Source organism: Tupaia chinensis, unplaced genomic scaffold (assembly GCF_000334495.1).
Source record: "Tupaia chinensis unplaced genomic scaffold, TupChi_1.0 Scaffold138517_1, whole genome shotgun sequence".
Classification (NCBI taxonomy): Eukaryota; Metazoa; Chordata; class Mammalia; order Scandentia; family Tupaiidae; genus Tupaia; species Tupaia belangeri.
This window is the reverse complement of record NW_006198412.1, coordinates 1081572-1104507: the sequence shown is the minus strand read 5'-3', so window position 1 is coordinate 1104507 and position 22936 is coordinate 1081572. Positions and strand designations below refer to the sequence as shown.

At 44.7% G+C, this 22936-nt stretch overlaps 1 protein-coding gene across 1 annotated transcript in view; it reads right to left on the bottom strand.

Annotated features, from left to right (window-relative positions):
* ATP1A1 (ATPase Na+/K+ transporting subunit alpha 1) overlaps positions 1–22936 on the bottom strand; it is a 33179-nt gene that overhangs the window by 9686 nt on the left and 557 nt on the right. Inside the window, exons 2-12 of the mRNA XM_006161390.2 lie at positions 12610–12714; positions 12174–12233; positions 9890–10093; positions 9166–9279; positions 8372–8506; positions 8122–8239; positions 7216–7484; positions 6548–6746; positions 6130–6239; positions 4122–4256; positions 3504–3696 (exon numbers count right to left, since the gene is read on the bottom strand). Coding sequence (XP_006161452.1) covers positions 3504–3696; positions 4122–4256; positions 6130–6239; positions 6548–6746; positions 7216–7484; positions 8122–8239; positions 8372–8506; positions 9166–9279; positions 9890–10093; positions 12174–12233; positions 12610–12714 — 1642 coding nt within the window. The remainder of the gene's footprint in view (positions 1–3503; positions 3697–4121; positions 4257–6129; positions 6240–6547; positions 6747–7215; positions 7485–8121; positions 8240–8371; positions 8507–9165; positions 9280–9889; positions 10094–12173; positions 12234–12609; positions 12715–22936) is intronic.

Genomic DNA, 22936 nt, shown 5'->3' with positions numbered 1-22936 from the left:
ACCCTTCATCACCAGCAGGTGCCGGGGCTCAGATGTATTGAGGTTCTTGTGAATGGACAACTGTGAGGGAGAGTTCAGATGTAAGGTCAGATGGTTGGATTGGCAGCCACGGAAGCAAACAGAGCTTCATTTCACTTACTGTGTAGTATTTATGACAAAATACCCAAGACCCCTTCTTCTTCAACTCTGAAGTACCTGGCACCTTGTAGCACACCTGGAATGCTACACCGTGATATAGCCCTAAGTCCTGACAGGTGTTCACAGACACAGCGTTCCTGAAGGAGATCTGAGAGCAAAGGGACTGGCACGCTTGTGCGTGTACACCCCTAGCACTGTCCCCGTGCGCACCTCAAATGACACGAAGGGTTCAGAAGGGCCTCAGCAATATTTTGGAAAATCCTTCATCACTTCCTATTTCTGAAGTGCATCTAGTCTCTGTCCCCAGCCTGTCCTCACCCACCACGTGATCCCCCAGCTCCTCAGACCTGGTACTTGTTGGTGGAGTTGAAGGGGATCTCGACGATCTTGGCATATCTCTCCCTCATCTCCTTCACAGACCCGCAGCACAGCTCAATGCACTTCAGGATCGCTGACTCGGAGGCGTCCCCCGCGACTGCCCGCTGCGAACAGAGACATCATCTGTCAGGTATTCGTAAGAAGCTTCACCGAGAAACAGGAAGACTGTCCTGGCACACATTCCAGTCTTAGGGGTGCAAGAGGATGGCCAAGGAGGAAGCAGCATTCCTGGGAGTGACAGGGTCACTTTAGCTCACGCCACTGTGAGACGTTACTTCAGACTGGAATTCCAGCCTCCTGCCCCACCTCACAGCAGCTTGTGGTAAAAGAGGTATGTGAAGGTGTCGCCTACCCTGGAAGTATAACGCACCCTTCCAGCCTACTTCAGCCTTTCTGTACCTTCTCTAGCCTGTGGAAAGCCTCAAAGTCAATGCTATTCCCAACTACAGGCTTCTGGTTATGAGCCTGAAATTAGCAAGTGAGAAAGCCAACTCTAAGAGTACCCTTCACTGCCCTAGCATTTCAAAGAAAATGCCTGAGGGTCTCAGGGCTGGGCGCAGTGTCCCTGTCAAAGGCAAAGTAGGGAACTTTATATTCTAAATATAATTCAGTTGGGCCAAACGCTCTGGGCCTGAAGGATATGAACTGAAAGCTCGTATGGGCTCCAATAGTAACACCATCTGCCAGCGTCTCAGTGAGCGCCCGCGCTCCAGGTAACACGCACTTCCTTGTGTGATGTGCTTCTAGGGTGGCACACCTGCACTTTGACACACTACACACATGTGCTGTTGTGAGCAACTGTCATATAGGTACATGTCTTAGAACTTTGACGGACACGGCCACACTTGGGGGTGGGCAAGTCGACACTCCCAAGTACAGTAGTCCTGTGGCCAGGTTTGGTAAGAAACACCAAATAAGTGGGGATCCTTCTAATAAGAGTTATTAAAACAGAATAGGGCTGGCTGCCTTATTTTTGTCCTGTTTTGGGAGGACAAAAATGGCATTGACATGGCCCAACTGCTAACATACTTAGAACACATTTCTTGCTATCTTTCTGGGGTCTAAGTAGAAAAGATTTGATACTTCTGAGTCCTAGTGCTCAAAGGTTAGAAAATTTCCACTTTGAGGTAGGGAAAAAACATGAAGCGGGCATCTCAGGTTTTAACCCAAGATAAACAACACCACCCTCAAGCTGACATCAATTCCATGCCAAGAAAACCTCCTTTTTAAAGCACCAACAAATGCTGCCGTCACGATAGCAGCCTTCTCAGCTGCATCTAAGCCATGTTCTGTCTGGCAGTTCCGTTGATACCAGAACCGCCACAGGCAGCTTCCAGGAACAGGCCGAGCCCAGCTCACGGCCCTTTAGCAACTGTGTCTTCACTTGGGTAACTCGGTCAAATCTCAGCCATTTCAGATTGCACGAGAATTCCACGAGGCTCAGCTTATTTTTGCCTTGAGCTTATTTCTACATCATTAGTAAACAAGCTAAGGACAACTAAGATAAGAGAAATAGCTGAGCTATTTTAAGAAAATAAATAGCTTATGGGATTTACTGGAATCTACTGTATTCTAATATGCAAATACGATTATCGAGTCACTAAAGTAGCCCTCACTGTCCACTAGGTTAGCAGATCTCAAATAAACTCACAGTGGTAAAACTGGATTAGTTAGGTTTTCCCACCTAAGACAGCCTCTCCCTCCTCTCCCTACCCTGTCCCCACTTAGGCCAGATTCCAAATGTATTTTCCCCCATTTTTCTAACCAATATAGAACCACAGGGGGTGATAATACTTCAGGATCTATAGTCAACAGGATGTAAGTTTCACATAGCAAGGCGTCACACAGAACATTCCAAGGGTTCTACTTTACAGACCACAAAGGTAATGGGCTACCAAAAAAAAAAAAAAAAAGTCTGAAAGGCTTTTTCCCAGGGGCGATGGTTATGCTACAATCCTACCTCCTCCATTCTCCCCGATTTTGGGCATGCACACACATATGCCCAGTGTGTTCTTTTAAGCCGCCAGACCTGGGACTTAAGCCATGCAGTCAGCTATGTGAGACTCAGCTGCCTAACCACTACGCCACCTAGATGGCCCTACACCAAAATATTTTAGTGTACAGCAACGTGGAGGTTTGTGCTATCTACTTTGAGGGCAAATGCAGATCAGACACTTCCTGCCCAGGGGGTTTCTTATTTTGTATTATGGTTAATATACGAATCAGATCTTCGAGACATTCCTTTCAATGTCACATAAAGGTTACAATGGCCTTTAGCATAGTATTCGTGCTGTGTGGAGTTTCTCCTTTGGAGGAGCAGAGGCGGGGAAACAAAATACTTAAGATAGTGATCTTGCAGCTGTTTGGACACATAACAATGACACACAAGAATTGAGTTAGATGTGAGGGAAAAGGTATGGATGGGTCAGAGTATGGAACCAGTTCTGTTACCCAAGCTATAGAAAAGAGAATTATATTAACAGTGAATTTTTCTCTGTCACCCTGCAAAATATTAGTGCTACTTTCCCAAATACACTGGACAGTGGGTAAAATGCACTTCCAAATCTCAGTAGCTGCCAGGGCAGAAGAGACAGGGCGCATCCTAGACTAGGAGTCCTCTGTTGGTCTAGTTTATAAGCTAAGTTCCCATCCTATGTAGCAGTCAGGAAAGGGCTTTATCCTAGACACACTGACAAGTCATTGATTTTAATTTAATTAAACTTACGCATCGTGGTCACAGCAGTGAAGGTTGGATAATAAAGCTCCCTACCCTCCATTTAAAACAAAATTAAACCAACCAACATGAGAACAAAGGCCCTAATACTACCCAGAAGCAAGCCACCAGGACCCTGCGTGCGCTGTCTCCCACAGCCCAACACGTCAAGCACTTCTGCAGCATTTACTGTTTCAAGTCTACAGGGGCAGATGCAGGAGGAGGCGTGCCCCAGAAAGACTCAGGTCAACGAGGTCACTCGCTATCTAGGTACCTAGGACTCGTTCTCCAAGGCCACCCAGCTCCAGGTAGGCATTCTGGAAGGCATCTTTCAGCTCCTCATCCAGGGGCTGTTCCTTGCCGTGGAGAAGGATAGAGCTGCAACGGTCTAGGATCCTTTCTGGGGCACCCTTCATCACCAGCAGGTGCCGGGGCTCAGATGTATTGAGGTTCTTGTGAATGGACAACTGTGAGGGAGAGTTCAGATGTAAGGTCAGATGGTTGGATTGGCAGCCACGGAAGCAAACAGAGCTTCATTTCACTTACTGTGTAGTATTTATGACAAAATACCCAAGACCCCTTCTTCTTCAACTCTGAAGTACCTGGCACCTTGTAGCACACCTGGAATGCTACACCGTGATATAGCCCTAAGTCCTGACAGGTGTTCACAGACACAGCGTTCCTGAAGGAGATCTGAGAGCAAAGGGACTGGCACGCTTGTGCGTGTACACCCCTAGCACTGTCCCCGTGCGCACCTCAAATGACACGAAGGGTTCAGAAGGGCCTCAGCAATATTTTGGAAAAGACTTCATCACTTCCTAGTTCTGAAGTGCATCTAGTCTCTGTCCCCAGCCTGTCCTCACCCACCACGTGATCCCCCAGCTCCTCAGACCTGGTACTTGTTGGTGGAGTTGAAGGGGATCTCGACGATCTTGGCATATCTCTCCCTCATCTCCTTCACAGACCCGCAGCACAGCTCAATGCACTTCAGGAGCGCTGACTCGGAGGCGTCCCCCGCGACTGCCCGCTGCGAACAGAGACATCATCTGTCAGGTATTCGTAAGAAGCTTCACCGAGAAACAGGAAGACTGTCCTGGCACACATTCCAGTCTTAGGGGTGCAAGAGGATGGCCAAGGAGGAAGCAGCATTCCTGGGAGTGACAGGGTCACTTTAGCTCACGCCACTGTGAGACGTTACTTCAGACTGGAATTCCAGCCTCCTGCCCCACCTCACAGCAGCTTGTGGTAAAAGAGGTATGTGAAGGTGTCGCCTACCCTGGAAGTATAACGCACCCTTCCAGCCTACTTCAGCCTTTCTGTACCTTCTCTAGCCTGTGGAAAGCCTCAAAGTCAATGCTATTCCCAACTACAGGCTTCTGGTTATGAGCCTGAAATTAGCAAGTGAGAAAGCCAACTCTAAGAGTACCCTTCACTGCCCTAGCATTTCAAAGAAAATGCCTGAGGGTCTCAGGGCTGGGCGCAGTGTCCCTGTCAAAGGCAAAGTAGGGAACTTTATATTCTAAATATAATTCAGTTGGGCCAAACGCTCTGGGCCTGAAGGATATGAACTGAAAGCTCGTATGGGCTCCAATAGTAACACCATCTGCCAGCGTCTCAGTGAGCGCCCGCGCTCCAGGTAACACGCACTTCCTTGTGTGATGTGCTTCTAGGGTGGCACACCTGCACTTTGACACACTACACACATGTGCTGTTGTGAGCAACTGTCATATAGGTACATGTCTTAGAACTTTGACGGACACGGCCACACTTGGGGGTGGGCAAGTCGACACTCCCAAGTACAGTAGTCCTGTGGCCAGGTTTGGTAAGAAACACCAAATAAGTGGGGATCCTTCTAATAAGAGTTATTAAAACAGAATAGGGCTGGCTGCCTTATTTTTGTCCTGTTTTGGGAGGACAAAAATGGCATTGACATGGCCCAACTGCTAACATACTTAGAACACATTTCTTGCTATCTTTCTGGGGTCTAAGTAGAAAAGATTTGATACTTCTGAGTCCTAGTGCTCAAAGGTTAGAAAATTTCCACTTTGAGGTAGGGAAAAAACATGAAGCGGGCATCTCAGGTTTTAACCCAAGATAAACAACACCACCCTCAAGCTGACATCAATTCCATGCCAAGAAAACCTCCTTTTTAAAGCACCAACAAATGCTGCCGTCACGATAGCAGCCTTCTCAGCTGCATCTAAGCCATGTTCTGTCTGGCAGTTCCGTTGATACCAGAACCGCCACAGGCAGCTTCCAGGAACAGGCCGAGCCCAGCTCACGGCCCTTTAGCAACTGTGTCTTCACTTGGGTAACTCGGTCAAATCTCAGCCATTTCAGATTGCACGAGAATTCCACGAGGCTCAGCTTATTTTTGCCTTGAGCTTATTTCTACATCATTAGTAAACAAGCTAAGGACAACTAAGATAAGAGAAATAGCTGAGCTATTTTAAGAAAATAAATAGCTTATGGGATTTACTGGAATCTACTGTATTCTAATATGCAAATACGATTATCGAGTCACTAAAGTAGCCCTCACTGTCCACTAGGTTAGCAGATCTCAAATAAACTCACAGTGGTAAAACTGGATTAGTTAGGTTTTCCCACCTAAGACAGCCTCTCCCTCCTCTCCCTACCCTGTCCCCACTTAGGCCAGATTCCAAATGTATTTTCCCCCATTTTTCTAACCAATATAGAACCACAGGGGGTGATAATACTTCAGGATCTATAGTCAACAGGATGTAAGTTTCACATAGCAAGGCGTCACACAGAACATTCCAAGGGTTCTACTTTACAGACCACAAAGGTAATGGGCTATTTAAAAAGAACCCTCAAGTGACAGTTCTCATGTGGTGTCTACACCCCGGAAAGGCAACCTAATGGCCACCTCCTGAGCATACCTTAAGAATAGGTAGGTTTTCCTGGTTAGCCTGAAACACTGCCCTGTTACAAAGACCTGCAATTCTCGACAGAGCAAGCCAGGTGGCTGAGGTCTTGTCAAACGAGACACCTGATGGAGACAAGAAAACACGACAGGAAGAGAACACATTGACACTGAACACTATGTTCTCAGTTCTGGTGAAGCCCATAAACATCTGAAATGCTGCTTTTACCTCCCAATTAATGGCATTTTTCAATCTCATTTAGAGAGAAAATTAACTCTTCTACTGACATGCCCTTCCCCCCAAAAGTGAAACTCCTTGACTCCTAATCGAATAATCAATTAAAAACAAACAAAAACACTTCATAGGATTTCTTTCTAAAAAGCAAGCAACATGAGCAAGCAGGTGGCTGGGCCAGAGGCGCCCCTGGTCTTACCGCTCTGGTTCTCTGTGGTGTCAGCTTCGTGGATTTGATTGTCAAACCACATGTGGGCCACAGTCATTCGGTTCTGAGTCAGGGTTCCGGTTTTATCCGAGCAGATGGTAGACGTGGAGCCCAAGGTCTCCACAGCTTCTAAGTTCTTCACCAAGCAGTTTTTCCTTGCCATGCGCTTGGCAGTAAGTGTCAGACACACCTGAAATGTTGGACACGGTCATTTCACCCAGCCAGTCTAGAATTCAATATAACTCCTGCCACATCCTAACATGGTAAAAGATGTGTCTAAAATTAAATCTCTCCAACCTTCTTCAGGAGCCTTTAGAAATGATAAGAACATGTACATGGGGCTTTCTCTACCCACCCCCACCAAAAGCAATATACTAAGGAAATAATAATAATCAGGATCCCTCAGTGCCCATAAGCATAATTTCTTTTCCTCTCTCTGTTACATTCTGGGTCATGTGGTAATTTAAGAAGATGTACACTTTGGGGTACTGTTGTCCATATAAACACATACTGGGGTTTCTCTCACTGTCAAAGCTTACCGTGTGGTGTGGCTCTAAGAAAACCTACATAGGGCCTTAGAAGGGACATTGGCTGAGTCTCACACACTGAAGCGGGCTGATCCTCATGGGGGTAACTACCACCTACCCCAAGCCTCTTACCGTGACGGTGGCCAGCAAACCTTCGGGCACGTTGGCTACAATGATACCAATGAGGAAGATGACAGCTTCAAGCCAAGTGTATTCCAGGATCAGAGAAAGGATGAAGAAAGATACGCCCAGGAACACAGCCACGCCCGTGATGAGGTGGATGAAATGTTCAATTTCTGCAGCAATGGGGGTCTGGCCCCCTTCAAGCCCAGAAGCAAGTGTGGCGATTCTTCCCATCACAGTGCGATCCCCAGTGTATACAACAATGCCCCGTGCAGTGCCTGGGACAGAAGGGGAGGGAGAGTTATGACAAACTGTATAGAACTGGAAAGAAGTCACGGAACTTGCACAATTACATGGCATGGTTAAAAGGAGAGATCTAAGGGGCCAGCAGGTGGCATGGTGGTTAAGGTTCTGGATTCCCCACATGGCCAAACACAGTCAAGTTCCAGAATTGGTAGCTTGAAGATGACAGAAGGCGTGTGCGTGTGTACGTGCCCAGAATCCTGGGAGGAAAATGGAGAAGAGATTGTAGCAGTGTCATCCCCCTTGGGGTACCTTCTCACTTTCCCTCCCTCTCCCTCTCTCTCTCTGTCTCTGATGAGCACAAGTGCCCTATAGCAAAACAAAAAAAGAAAGAGACAAAAACACCTGCATTTTAAGGGGCCGCTCTTTGGTTGTTCAAGCCACAGAAACTTTGGCAAAGGGAGTTATGTCCACTGGCAGGAAAGTAGCTCCAATACACAGGTGAGACAGGCAGTGTCCACAGGAACACCACCTCTGCCCTGTGTTTGCCAAAATTGTCAGAGACGGAGCCACAGAAACAAGAGGAAACAGTGTGCCAGTGGGGTTCTTTTGTTTTTGTTAATACACAAGATGAAACCATGCCGTGCTTGAAAAGTGTCTTAAACAGTCTACCTTCAACACAGTTGGTTGAAAAAAAGGCAATGTTCCTTGTCTCCAACGGGTTTTCATTTGTGAAATCTGGAGACCTGGTCTGGGGTTCGGATTCACCAGTGAGTGAAGAGTTATCCACCTGTACATGGGAAGAGAGAAAGAGAGTACGTGTCCTGTGGCTGCACTGGCCTCCCAGGGACTGCACCCTCAACTCGATCTGCTCAGACGGCAGAGCCCGCGGCCGCTTTCAGAGGGTTTGTTCAGGACCTACCTTGCAGCCGTTTGCAGATATGATCCTGAGATCCGCAGGGATTCGGTCTCCTCCTTTGACTTCCACCAGATCCCCGACCACAACTTCTTCCGCATTTATGCTCATTTTCTCACCATTTCGAATGACAAGAGCTTGCTTTAGAAGGAGAGTTTACAGATGAAAACGGGTACAGACAGGAGAGCGCAGTGTCAAAACAAGAACATCAGATTACAATCCACCCTAATTAGCTGAATATATAACAAAAATATTATCCATTGTTTGGTTTATACAAGTTACAAAAGCTTGCTCCGCAGTTATCTACAAGATACTTCCCACTTAGGGAACCAGCAGTTAGCGTAATGGCTATGTCGCTGGACTCCCACGTAGTCGACCGCGGTTCGCGTCTCGGACCCGGTGGCTTAAATCTCACGCCGGGCGCGTGTGTGTGCGCGTGCGTGCCCAAGATCCCGAGAGGAGAATGGAGGAGAAGGGATTGCGGCGTGACCATCCCCCCTGGGGGGTGATTTCCCGCTTTCTGTCTCTATGTCTCTCTCTGTCTGTCTGGCGAGCGCACGCGCCCTATAGCGAAAACCTCTCCAAAAAAAAAAAAAAGATACTTCCCACTTAGATACGGCGCTGGTTTTCAGAGTTTATATACAGAAGGAAGGCTATCTTTCTGGAGTAGAAGAAATAGTTCTAGTTTGGGGTGGAGGAGAAGTTACCCATCTCTCCAATAAAGTCACTTAACACTGGGAAAATCTTAACTTCAAGCTTATTCACGTTCTCCTAATGGAGAAGGACAAAGTATCAGGTACCTGAGGGACCATGTTTTTGAAGGATTCCATGATCTTTGAGCTTTTAGCTTCTTGATAGTAGGAGAAGCAACCAGTTATGATGACAACAGCGGACAGCACCACGCCGAGATACAGCTGGAAGGGAACAAACAGGTTAGAACTGATGGCTCCTGGTAAAGAATCAGGAAGTCAGCTGGTTTTTAATGGAATCACAAGCACATCTTTAATGGAGAACAAGGCTTCAGAAATACTCAACGCATGCTTGCATAGGGTCTTCCTAGAGACTATAAACAGATCAGTTGGAAACGGAGTGTCACAAAGATGTTTGGTCACTAACGTGACAGTCTTCGGGGAATGTTCTAGATGAATCAGTTTCTCCTACTTTGTTAAAACAAAGACATTTTTCCAAATGATATGTGACTTTTGAAAATGGCTACCACGCGTTTCTGGATAGATGTGACATGACAACGCTGAAAGCTGTGCTGTGCCATCTAACGCTGGCCAGGCCGGGGCCGCCATGTGCAGCATCAGCTCGCAAGGTGGCCATCCAGCCTTGAAGAACGTCCACAGTGGGGAGATGAGGAAACATGAGGCCAAGAAGGAAGAACAGATGGACTTGAAGGACAGCTGCTGCCACTACTCCCCAGTGAGTGCGACCACGGAGTAACCAGTGGCAACTGAGGACAGGTGGGAGGCGAGGATCGAGAGGACATCTACTATTCCGCCCACGCGGCCTCAGACTCACATTATCGTTTTGAGGTTCCTCTTCTGTGGCAGCTTGGATGCCGTAAGCCAGGAAACAAAGAATTGCTCCAATCCACAGTAGCATTGAAAACCCCCCGAACAGCTGCCGACAGAATTTGACCCATTCTGGAGTAGTGGGAGGGGGGGTGAGGGCATTGGGACCGTCTCGGGCCAGGATCTCAGCCGCTCGGGCAGATGTTAAGCCCTGAAAAGTAGAATATAAATAAGACAAACCGCACCAGCACACATGGACACGAGGGGACTTTAAAATGGTTGTGGGAAAAACAGAAGTCTGCGTGTGCTTTGGCATAGAAAACTTTTGAAAGTCACATGCAGGTTTCTATGACCATCTCTTCCCTGGACTCTGTAAAGACCTCCCCTGTCGCTACCTGGTAGCTGGAAAGCTGAAATAAAAGACTGAGGGAGGAGACAAAATTTTCCAAGCTAGAGACCCAAGGCCAAACCAGGCAAATTCTCTCACAAATAAATAAATCTGGTAATGACCCTCCCTCATGGTTCAGGCAAAGAGTAAGCCCTAGTTACCTGAGGAACTCACAACGCCCAGATTAAATGCTTTTAAAATTGATCCATGGATTATTTTGAATCTAGCCCGGTTCCTCTGAGTTTTAGATAAAGGATTCATGCCATTTATGCCAAATAGATACCTATGTTTAACTAATTGAGTTTTGTCAATTAAGAGCTTTGAGTTTTCTGTGTATGGATTTTGAGAGAAAAAATTAACCCCCTAAGAAACATCAAAGGAGAAAATGATTTCTCTTGGAATTCAATCTCTTATTAGGTTAACAGCCAGGATTTAAGTATAAGGCTTTGTTTTGGGGATGGCAGTTAAAACACTGGTGGGAAAGGGCTGCTAAATGTGCATATTTTAGCTAACTCCCAGTAAACCTGCCAGTTGGAAAGTATTCACCGAAGGGTCCACTGTGCTGAAGCCCTGCTATTTTCTAATGGCCTTATGATCAAGATTTACTGAGGCAGAGATTCATGGTACCCGTTAAGAGTGGAAAATCTAGTTACTTGTGAATTATCAAACTATGAAATCAGGAAAAAAGGTATAGGACATATTTTGCCTAAACATGTGCTTATGTGTATTTTGTGTTTGTGTTATTTTTAATGTTGGCATTAATTAGGGAGGTGGAGAAAGCAGAAATGGAAACAAAGTAGTAAGAAAAAAAAAAAACCAACAGGGAAATACTTAGAGCCCTCCTCTGCCTCACGTTCATTATCCCTTGGGAGAATAATGGCCAGCAAACATTTGAGGCCTATCTACATGCCAGAAATGGAATTCTGTGCTCTGAATTAATTAGCTTGTTTAGTTCTCATGCCAATTGTTTCTTAGGTATTATAACTTGTTTACAATTAAAGAAATAAACCCATAACATGGGAATAACTGACTTAGGTCACAGAGAACACAGTTTATAAGACTCATGAAAATTTTAGTGAGATATTATGTGAAAAGTGCTTAGAGACTGCCCACACCCGGTGAGCATAGAGTGATTGTTAACAAATGCTCTTCTGAGTAGATTCACGGTCTCCTCCTGGAGCTTGGGGTATCTGTGCCAACCTGTCATCCCAGAGCCCCTTGATGTCTTATTGAAACAATGACTGCACATGAGCTTGGCATTCGTGTTATTTCCCAGCCTGCTTACTGGTTATCTAGAAACAGCAAACTTCATCCCCTCAGACTATTTACTTCTGTACCAAATTTAATATCAAAATCCTCTAGGTAACAAGAACACACAACATACATTTCATTGAAAGGTTTTTTTTGAATCTTGCATAAAACAAGTTTCAAATAAATGACAGAGAAACCAAGGTTACCTATACGCCAGTAGTTTTTATATCATGTTTAATCCCTCATTTTATGAAGTCATTGCACACTACAATAAAGTAGCGGGAAAAAGGCAAAAGTCTGAATTGGCAGAACTGAGATATTCAACTCCATTTAACAAATGTAGAAAAATGAAAGGAAGATCTGTGACAAAAACGTTAGAGAATGAAAATGGCTTTGAAGCCAATGTCAAATTCTGGTGTTCTCACTTGTTGGGCCTTACCTACTATAAATTAGGGATAAATCATGTCAACTTTCCAAAAGTTTCAGAGAAAACAAAATGGCAGCAAGTAAAAGCCCACACTCCGTGCAGTCACACGGGAGCTATGCAGATAGTGGCTGTTATTCTCCCCCTAGAGCCAACAGTGTTAGCTCTGTGAGATATAATACAAAAGGGAAAATTACAATTCTGTACAAGTTTCAGATTAGAACATACTCGGCTCAAGTCTGTTCCATATTTGCGATGAAGCTCATCAAGACTAAGTTTATGGTCGTCCTAAGGGAAAACAGAAACAAAGTGAAGAATTAAACACTGTAGCATACAAAAGGATTAAAAAACCCCATCAACATTACTCATTATCATCACTAAGATCATAATGCATTCTTCGTCAGTGCAAACGTTGGTAGACTTCCCACCATTGACCAAATGCTTGGGAGTTCTTCATTGGAGGCTGGCTAAATGGAGGTCATTATCTAAAATATCACCTCAGAGAAAATTTCAGCATCAGTCTTTATAAAGAGGTAATTCTGTACAACTGCTCTGATCTCCTTCAAAATAAAGCAGCTCATCGACTGAAGGATACAGGGGAGAAGAATAAATTCTGAGATACCATAAGTTTTAAGGAGAACAAAAGCAAACTTCTAGTACTTACCATAGAAACTTCTTTCTTCAGTTCATCCATGTCCCTCTCTTTCTTTTTGCCCTTCTTGTTGCCCTGTTCAGAAACCGCCGCGGGCTCATATTTATCACGTCCAACCTACGGGAGAAGTGGGAATGGTGTGGTCAGATTCCAGAGCAGGGATATCGGTAGTTTTTTAGGAGCACATCATCGGGAAATAGTCCCTGGGATAATATTCATGAAAATTTATAAATTTACACTGCATCATAGATAAACAAAGCAATCTATGTTTAATACCATCATCCTTAATGAACTCAAACGAAACCATCACCACCCAAGGATATTACGACCACTGGGAAAGTCATAGCAGGCCTGAGAACGGTCTGCAGAGCCACTTCCACTTGGGTGAATGGGAAGAGAGGTGTCAGAATCTCCACTAACGGCTAGACCCAGGTGTATGGTGAAGGTGGCTGGATCCTGTATGGCCAAGTGCATAATTCAAGCTTTGCACCTGACAGCTTGAAAAACACACTGGACATGTGTGTGTGCCCAAAATCCTGAGAGGAGAACAGAGGAAAAGGGATTGTGGTGTGGTCATCCCTCCAGGGGATGCCCTCCCACTTTTGTCATCGGGGTGTGTGCATGAGTACACCCCCCCATGACAAAAATTAAACACACACATACACACACACACACCCCAAAAGACTGAAGCTATCTTTACATTAGTAACTTGGAGTACAGTAGAGTGCTTATGAATCTAGATGCTAAATAAGACAGGCCTGAGTTAAAATCCTAGGCCCCACCACTGGCCAGCTGTGTCTTTACAAGTCACTGACTCTTCTATTTCAATGTCTTCTTCTACAGCATGGAGGTAAGAATAGTGCCACTCGCCTTTAGTGTTTTTGAGGGGATTAAATGATATAATAATCTACCCAAATGCTAGTTACCTATATGCCAGTAATTTTTAATATCATGTTTAATCCCTCGTTTTATGAAGTCATTACAAAGTTAGGTACAAATTAATGTCAAATTTAAATATCTTTAATACAAAAGAACACTGATCATTTTATTTTCTCATTAAAAAACAAATGGTCTAAGAGTCCTTAAAACTCTTTAAACACGAGACAAAGAAAAAAAAAAATGCCCACCCTGTTCTGTAGCCTGAAAATAAAACCCCCAAAATGAAACTCACTGGAAATGTTTTGACATAAGCAGGATGTAGGAAAAGCATGTGCATTACCACACAATTCACAGGATCCACCTACGCCTCCGAAAACTGGAACAATTTTTAGAGAAAATGTTGACTCTATAGTTTAAATTTAGATTGTTCCACTCCCCCCACCCCTTGTTGAAAATACTTGAGCTTATCTACACAAAGCCTGAACCTGGTGCTCCAAAGCTCAGTCCACAGAGCAGAAGAGGCCCTGCCTTCCAGATACTCCCCTGTCCCCTTCCACAGACTCCCCACAGCTACAACTCTGAGGCAAAAAACAAACAAACAAAAAAAAAAAACGCCAGCTGCAGTGGCCTGGCAGTAACACAAAGCTGTGATCCTAGAACCCACATAGGAAAGTCCTGGGTTTGCATCCTGCGATCTCTTATACACACTGGGTGTCCAAGTGAGTGCATGCCTGTGATCCTGGCTGGCTAAGGCCGGGAGTGGGTCAAAGTATGAAGACCCTGCTGGGTATTCTGTGCCTATCTGTCTCGCTCATGAAAGAAAAAAAATTTTTGTAGAGGTTTTTGCTATAGGGTGCATGTGCTCGCCAGAAAGACAGAGAGACAGAAAGCGAGACATCACTCCCCAGGGGGGATGGCCACACCACAATCCCTTCTCCTCCAATCTCCTCTTGGGATTTTGGACACATACAAACCACGCGCCCAGTGTGAGGTTAAGCCACCAGGTCCAGGACTCGAACTGCAGTTGACTACATGGGAATCCAGCGACATAGCCATTATGCCAACTGCTGGTCCCGAAAGAAATTTAACAAAAAAAAAAGTAAAAGAAATAGCTCTTAACAATTTTATTAAAACAAATGAATGATATGAGGTACTATTAGTATTATTTTATGGCTCTCTCTTACTCATTTCTAACTTTCAGAAGTACCTTATCAACTACTAAAGCAACAATGAGAAATTCATGTGTCCAGATCATAATCTTATTACGCTGCAATGAAAGAGAATAAAAAAGTATACATGTGTTGCAGTCATAACTAATACAGCTGCAAAGAAAACACACTTGAGTTGGACTCTCTTAAAACTCCAAAGAAAAATCCCACGCTAAACTAGTTTGTGATGCCCACATGTAGAGCCCTGACGATTATTTACATCCTTCAACTTCAGCGGCCACATGTGCAGCGTCATTTGACTAACTTCTTTCTTCCAACAGAGTGAGGTTCTTCAGTTTCTTTCTTATCTGTTAAGAACCAAGCAGGTCTAAAGATAGTCAGCATTCTTGACATTCTCTCCACTGGGGAACAACCACATTTGTCTGTGCCTCTTTTGAGTGCCACGGTAAGAATGAAAACTATTGATCATCGTTCACACTGAAGGCAAACAAACACACGAGAAAGACAGGGCTTCTACCAGAGAGGAACCGCAGTCTCCCGTGATGTTTCTTCCACACACTTAGTGGGAAAGCACGACACTTAGGAATCCTTCAGAAGACACAGTTTACGGATCTTTAAAAGACTTATGTGACCAGCTTGCATTGATTTTTAAAATACAGTTCACAAGCTCTCTTCAAGCAGGTAGCGTTTCATTAAAATATATTTAAGTCGGTGAAAATGAGGGTTAGCCCTCCCCGCCAGCCTCACCCATCTCTAGGCTTTGATTAGTCTCAGACTTCCAATATTTTCCATTCCAAAAGAGGGAAGAGAGAACTATTGGGAGCAGCTAGACCTTGGCCATGTTCCAAAGTTTTATCTCCATTTACAAAGTAAACGTCTTGCCTGCAGCTTCACAGCTATCAATGGTAAAGTTAGTGGAGAATCTCAATTCCCCAATTAGTTCCCTGTTCTTCATCAATTCATGCTATCTGGGGCATAGTTTTAAAAGAGTTCATTTATGAAAGAGACAGGCAAGTATTGACATGTGAAACAGTTTTCTTTAAAGTGCTATTTTTTTTCACTAGACAATGTTCATCCAGAAGAACTAGGCAGCTTATACAATTTGATTCTAACTCACAAACAAAACAATTTAATAGTAGCTTATTCTTATGTCCCCACCAGTATCAAGTACTAGTTTGAAGCTGGAAAAGACTATATATGTTTGTGTGTTTGGGTGCTGGGTTAGACAGAGAACAGTGGTAAAATGGGTAGGACAACATTTTCTTTATTATTCCCTTTAAAAGCATTTGGGGAAAACCAAGGTCAGGACAAGGGGGGTAATAACGCTACTGTTTCTCCAACTGACTGTGGTGACCTTTCCACTTGGCATCAGGCACTCAACTCCTACTTTCTCAATGAGGAAATTCAGATCACTTCCCCCAGTTACAGGAAGGATTAGGACTGGTCGCATTCCATTCTCCTGTGCTCCATGCAATGGCACCTCTTTAAGAGTCTCAGAGGATTCACAAAATTCAGACGGTGAAAGTAGGGGGAAAATACACACACGAAACTAGAAATGGATAATTACTGATGATAACATGTATGATTAAGCCACTATGCAGTATATTCTGGATGGGAAATCACACTTCGTATATGCTCAGTGAATGATGTAAATTAATCAATTAATTTAAAAAAAAAAAGGAAAAGAAAAAGAAAAAAAATTTCCTAAAGGAAAAAAGAAAGAGTCTCAGAGGAAAGATACAATGGAAACTCAACAGGTTATGCTATCCTCAAAAGGGCCAATGTGAAAATGAAATAAGCTGGGTTATGGGTTTTTCCACCCATTCTAATTTAGGAACTGGGAAGTCACAGCAAGGCGAAGGCCAGGGCTTGCCCAGTAAGCACAACTGAAGATAGCTTCATTACTCCATCCTGTGCATCCCAAGGATCTTTCTCCTCTCACCGATTTCACAATGAATTTTGTTGCTATTCGACCTGGGGAGAGGGCAAGGGTGCCCAAGAGAAGCACGGAGAAAATCCTTGGAAGGAGGAACCAAGGTTAAAAGAAGTAACAAGGTTCACTCTTTAACAAATACACATTGCATCCTCACACTGAGTGAGACATCCTCAGACCGGCAGAGCAGAAGATGTCTCCTCTTAACTCAGACCTGTCAGTGGGGCTTTAGGTCAGCCCAAGTCACTCTGGTGCTGCCATGCACCAACCACAGGACTCTGAACAGCCAGGCTCAGTTCCCTTGTCCTTAAAAAGTGGGACAACACTGCCTAACTACTAAAGGGCCTAGAGAAGGCATTGTGGTAGTCTGATTAGTCAAGGCATGCCCTAAACACTGAAAAACTACACCTTTTTCAAAACCCACAAAAGCTTTTGATTAGCAAGAAGGGCCAGAAGGATGGCAAAACTAACTGTCCCACATGTAGCCCACTTCAAACCTGGCCCAGGTTATAGAAATGACACCCCTGAACTCAATTTGGCAAATCCCGCCTTAGCAGGGAAGCTGGGGACAGGCCTGTTGGCTGTCTGGAGGCAGTACCTACTCTGAGCTACCCATGATGTCCAAGAAAAGGGGTGGGGGAGGTGCCTCCAGTGTTCCCGGATGACGCATTACAGAATTATTATCAGACACAGATGCATATGTGAAGGTACCCTACAAAGAGCTACCCACAGGCTTCCATAACTCAGTTTTAATTAACAAATGCATTAATGCCATTCCTTACTTACTATTATGAAAACTCAATCTCAGTCTTTCAAGAGAAAACTCATTTGGGGGTATTTTTTAACAATTTCATCTCGTCGATTAAAACTCAAATAAAATATCACTCAAGAAATGATCAAGTGAGGTTCATTACATCTCCACTGTGCTCTAGAATGACAGGATTTTCTAGCTGGGGACCTGAGGGCTAAGAAAAGGCTGAGAGGCTGTGGGAGGACAGTGTCGCAGTAATGCAGTTGCTCTTCAGCCCAGCAGGGTAGGACCGACCCACTGCAGACACAGCTGTTCTCTGCAGAGGCGGGGACCCCAGGGACCCCCATACCTTGGGCTCTTTCTCTCATTCACCCGAATGTGTACGCTAGAGAATACGAACGCACGGCCGAAGCAGTAGGTCCCTCTGTGAGTCCAGTCTGCTCTCTCCAAACTTGGGCTGCAGCCCATCAGCCAGTGGGGGACAAAGAGAACTACAGTAGCTGTAGCCAGGGGGTTCCCTCACCTTCCCTCTCCGCCTCCAACGCCCACCTGCCTGAATGCAAATTCTTAAGTCTGCCAGCCCACCCTACCTGCAACTGTACACACCCATGATCATTCAAAAAGATAAAAATCTGAGAATATTTAGAATCAAGTCACAATAGACATAGTACCTCTTCAAAGATGTACTTTGAAGTACATCTCCTCCCCAACTTATTATAATACAAATCTTAGTTTTTTTCAATGGGACACTATACAGGCACCTAAGTTATGAAGAATTACAACTTTCTCCTTATTCCTTAATACCCCTCGCTGTCCTTCTTATCCCCTCCCCCCTTTTTTCATTTTCCCAGGTCACTCTGGTTTGAGAGACAGCAAATTCATAACTGGCTCAAGCGTCATAAGGGGCCTGGTCAACCCCTCAGCTGGCATGGTGAACCCTGGGCTAGGATGCAAATGAATGCCAGGCTGAAGAGAACAAAGGCAACCCTAAAGAAACAGCATGTGGATTAAAGTACTGAAACAAACATGGCACCCCGGAAGCTTCACGCAGAGGATGGAAGAAAAACAGAGGACGAGGACTCCCAAAAAGTGCAGTAGGGCCCTGCCCTCACCAAGATAACCTACTAGAAAAATAAATCCTACCCCAAGGCCCACTTAGCCGTAAATCCTGACACTGATTTCAGACCCCCAAACAACACCAGCCCTGAAGACAAAGCACAAGCCTCTACAAACCAACTTCTCCGATCATCAGAACAAACACTTGATAGATGTTATTCAACAGGGTTTGAATAAAACCAGATAAGAGATTATCTTCAGATATATTCCACTATACAGTCATAAAGGAACTAGGAGGAGGTGTACTGGCCCTGAATCCCTCTGCTCCAGACCAAAGGAAACCAATGGGGAGAGAGTAGGGTGGGGGACTCCATTTCCCACTGACAGATCTGCTATTTCAAACATCAAATACATGTAAAGAACTTCTTGTGGATTCCCGACAACAGATTTCAGCACAACTAATGAGGTGAGTCATATGCAAAGAACAGTCTCTCTGTGACTGAGCCAAAGAATACACTTCCTCTCATCCACTCGATTCATCGCTATGTGAGAAAGTTCAGACCTGACTCGGTTACATAGCTCCTTCCAAAAATACACAAACGAAGGCGGGTTTTCGAAAGGAGCTTATGGATGTTGCAGTTCCCTTTCTTCCCATGATCACTTCCTGGACATGTATTTTCAGCATAATCTAGAACTGGACAGCTCTGGCAAGGAGGGGGAAACATTCTGCCCAGTGTTGTGCTGTCCAAGCCCAGCCACTCTGATTACCGTGAGCCCATCTGATCTGACACTGGCGTTTCTTCTTCTGGCCTGCTGGCTGGCACTGAGCCCTGGGCAGTTAGAAGGCAGCATAGCACAGAGGCTCCGGCTCCCTCCCATCACAGAAAGATAAAAGCCCCATTTTATTTAGCAAGAATTAAAACATAAAGATGATAATCAACCATGAAGAAAGTCCTTTACTTGAAAAGTGAAAGCAGACCAAACCTCTTAAGATGCTATTACATAGGAGATTTGCCTGTAGAGCAAAGATAACAGTTCTCGGTAATGTCCATTGGTAGCCAACCGGGACATTACGGTTAGATGGGAGGAGTAAGTTCAGGTATCCTATTGCATGGCAGGCTGACTACAGTTAATCAAAAGGTACTGCATAATCTCAAAATACCTAAAAGACAGGGTTTTAAATGTTCTGCGGGCAAAGAAGTGATAGATACCTGAGGTCATCAGTGAAAAGCAATTGACACTTGCACTTGGCTTTCTTTGGAAGAACAATCAATAGTATTCCCCACAATTTCCAATCCTTATAGGCCTCTGGGGGAGGGGGGAGAAGAAAAATTGCTCTGTAGCTTTGAAAGGGCTTAAAACTAACTGATGAGCAGCAAACCCAGTTTAAAAAGATTTGCTCTTCTCTCAGTTCTGATTACTTTGTAAGCCCCAATAACAATAGCCGCAACTCATACTGACATGGCACCCACTCTCTAAACAGAACATAGATTACTCCTCTTGATCCTCCCGGTGCTTTTACCCAGGGGCTGGATGAGAAATGAAACCTTTCCTTTTTTTTTTTTAACCTTTGTTTTTAAAAGAAGAAACTAATTTGGTGAAGCCTCTTCTTCCCTCATAAATTTAGATACAGTTGAACATAGGCTGATTTGAACAGAAAGTCATTGATCTGCTCACTGGTTGCTAAAATAATCAGAAAATAATTTAAAAGGGATGGGGCATGGATTAGTGCCAAGTCTATTGTGCTTTAAAATGTTACATTCACTTTTTCTTTTTAAATGCCTTTAGGAATAACATTCCCAGGGAATATTTAAAGTCTTAGCTCTCACCTGGATAAACATCTTACTGGATTTTTAAATAAGCAACCTTATTTTGTTTTTAATTTTTTTTTTTGGAAGGGGTGACTATTGGGTGTAGGGCTCTCTGCATCTCCTCAGGTTTATGATGTAGGCCTCCCCCTTCACCCTCCCACCCAAGGTGAGTCACTACACTGTTACAAACTCCCTGGCAGAGAACGCTACAAATTAACAAACAGTAAGTTACCCAAAGTGGATACACCCTCTGAGAAGGGTACAGAAAGAACCAAGAGGCAGGGAACTGTTACACTCACAGCTGGAACTGACAACCTCAAACCTTCTACTCTTACCGCACCCTCCACCTCCCACCCCTGTGCTGGTCTCTGGTGCTGCTACAGCCTGAAGCTGCTGCACTTGTGCCCAACTGGGCCTGGGCAATATTCCATTCTGAGGACTCTGCCTTACAATGTTTTGAGTCTAAAGTACTGGCTTTATAGCAGCCAGAGGGTATTTAGTCACACTTTCAAGTTGAGCTCCCAAAGGGCAGCTGATAATGTTACCATACAACCAGGATTTCTGCTGACCTGTTTCCCTGTGTAACCTTCACCTGAACCTTTTCCCCTGCCCCCTTTTAAATCACTACTCATAGCTATGGTTTATTTTCTAAGTAACTAAGTTAATATTCAAACCAAATCCAGAACCATGAAGAAAGACCTGGTGAGACCCCCTTTTCCCATCTTTCATAAACTTGAAAGAAAAAAAAAAAAAAAACACAGAAAGTTTCTTGCATTTCTAAACAGTTACGGTGTGCTCCGTTGGTGAGCTAAACAGTTGTGGGTGGTAGGCCTAGCTGAGGATTTAAGCCAAGTCACTGGCAAAAACACCCAATAAGAAAAAAAGGGACAAAATCCTATTTCATCCAGGAATGATTCAGCAAGAGCTGTTCTTTCATTTTCTCACCAAATGCTTAGGAACTAGATTTTTAAGGACACAGAAAATCACCTGAAATATTAAAACATAGGCCCCAAAAGGTACCAAAAAGAAGGGAAGAAATGAACAGTGACCTTAAAAATTAGTTGCTGGAACAGGCTTCCTGGTTAACCAATTATCAGCAGGGCTTTAGTCACCATTCCACCCACATTTTAATCCCCATGTGCAAAAATCCCAACATTTTAGTTTGCAAATATTCTTCGGAACATTTGAGCTATCACAATAAGTCACTGGAGACAAAACACACATGTGCACATGCACGCACACACACATGCACACACACAAGCAACCAAAGATTCAATGTAACAGAGCACCCAAGATAGGAACTACAAGGCAGCAGCATGTCACCTCCTGTTAACCAGTTACGATCCAGTCTTGTGTTTGCTAATTAGTAACATGTTGTTGGGCTCCATATGACATCTGGGTTGAACCTCCATGAACTACTCCGGTGTGCTACTACTGTCTCACAGCCGGGCAAGTGTGGGGTTATAAAAGAGACATCTAGAAATATGGACATTACTTAGCTACCAAATGTTCTCCCTGGCCTATTAATTCGTGATCACAAATACTCCAGTTTTATAACTTTAGAATTCTGCACATTAAGGAGTAAGTATGCTCAGGCCCGAGAGACCACAGGCAGTTCAGGAATCAGGGACATCTTGGTGTGTCACCAACCATTTGACCTTGAACAAGTCACTTCACCTTCCTAGGCCCTGGATACATGGTTATGATCTCTACAACCCCCCAGATCAGTAATGTCTCCACTCAGGAAATACACCTTTTTTTTTTTTTTTTGAACAGGAGAAGAGATAAAAGAATGAGCTTTAAAGAGGGTGTTCACCAGAATGACCTAGGGTTGGATGGTGCCTCTGGACAAGAACAGGTCACTGCTCCTGTTTCCATGGTGGGGAGGCCTGGCACTCAGATCTTTGCTCTTTGATGGTTCTTGACCAGGGGCAGCCCTCCACATTTTATGCTTGTAAAGGCAAAACCAACTGTGCATTCTCATTTGTCCCTATTCTAACAGGTCCAAGTCTTTCAATGACCTCCCTCAAAATCCACATAGGGTCCCCAAGAATGCTCCCCTTCCCCATCACTTAGTGCACACCCAGGAGTCTAAGGGCTTTCAGTAGACCTGCGGAGCATGGATCACTGGGCTGAGCCCTGGGGACAAGGGAGTGGATTCTCTGCCACCTGTATTTCTTGACCTGATCATTTCTAGCCCATGAATATTCGAGGTTATTTTGTGTACATTTTTCTCAATTGTACTTTGGCTCCTCTGGGGTCTTGGCCCGCCTTCTGCAGTGGCTATGGGTAATCAAGGTCCGCGTTATAGTACTGTGGAAATTCAGTGTAGTTCTAGCGTTCCCGCAAAGCTGCCTGTCATGCTCCTGCCTTCGGGGACCCCCGTTTCCTCTGGGGGCCACTTCTTTGGTGAGCAGTGGCGCTGGAAACCGGCAGGGCATTCCTATCACCTCATGCTGCCCGCAGCCTCCAGGCTCCTGGTGAATTTACTGTACCCAGAGGTTCTGATGGGTCTACCCTGGCCTCCACCAAGGCTCATTCCTCCAAAACTGGGCACAGCCCTCCCCACTGTTAAGATGACAACTCCAGTTGCCTCGGGCGCATCCTGTGTTTAGGGAAAGTGGCCCATTACAGCTCTCAAAAGTATACCTTAAAGGCCATTTTAGGGTGGTGAAGACACACCCTTTCTGGCACCGGCCCGCTCGACCGGCTCCGCAGTAAGGGGAAGCCAGTTTTTCTC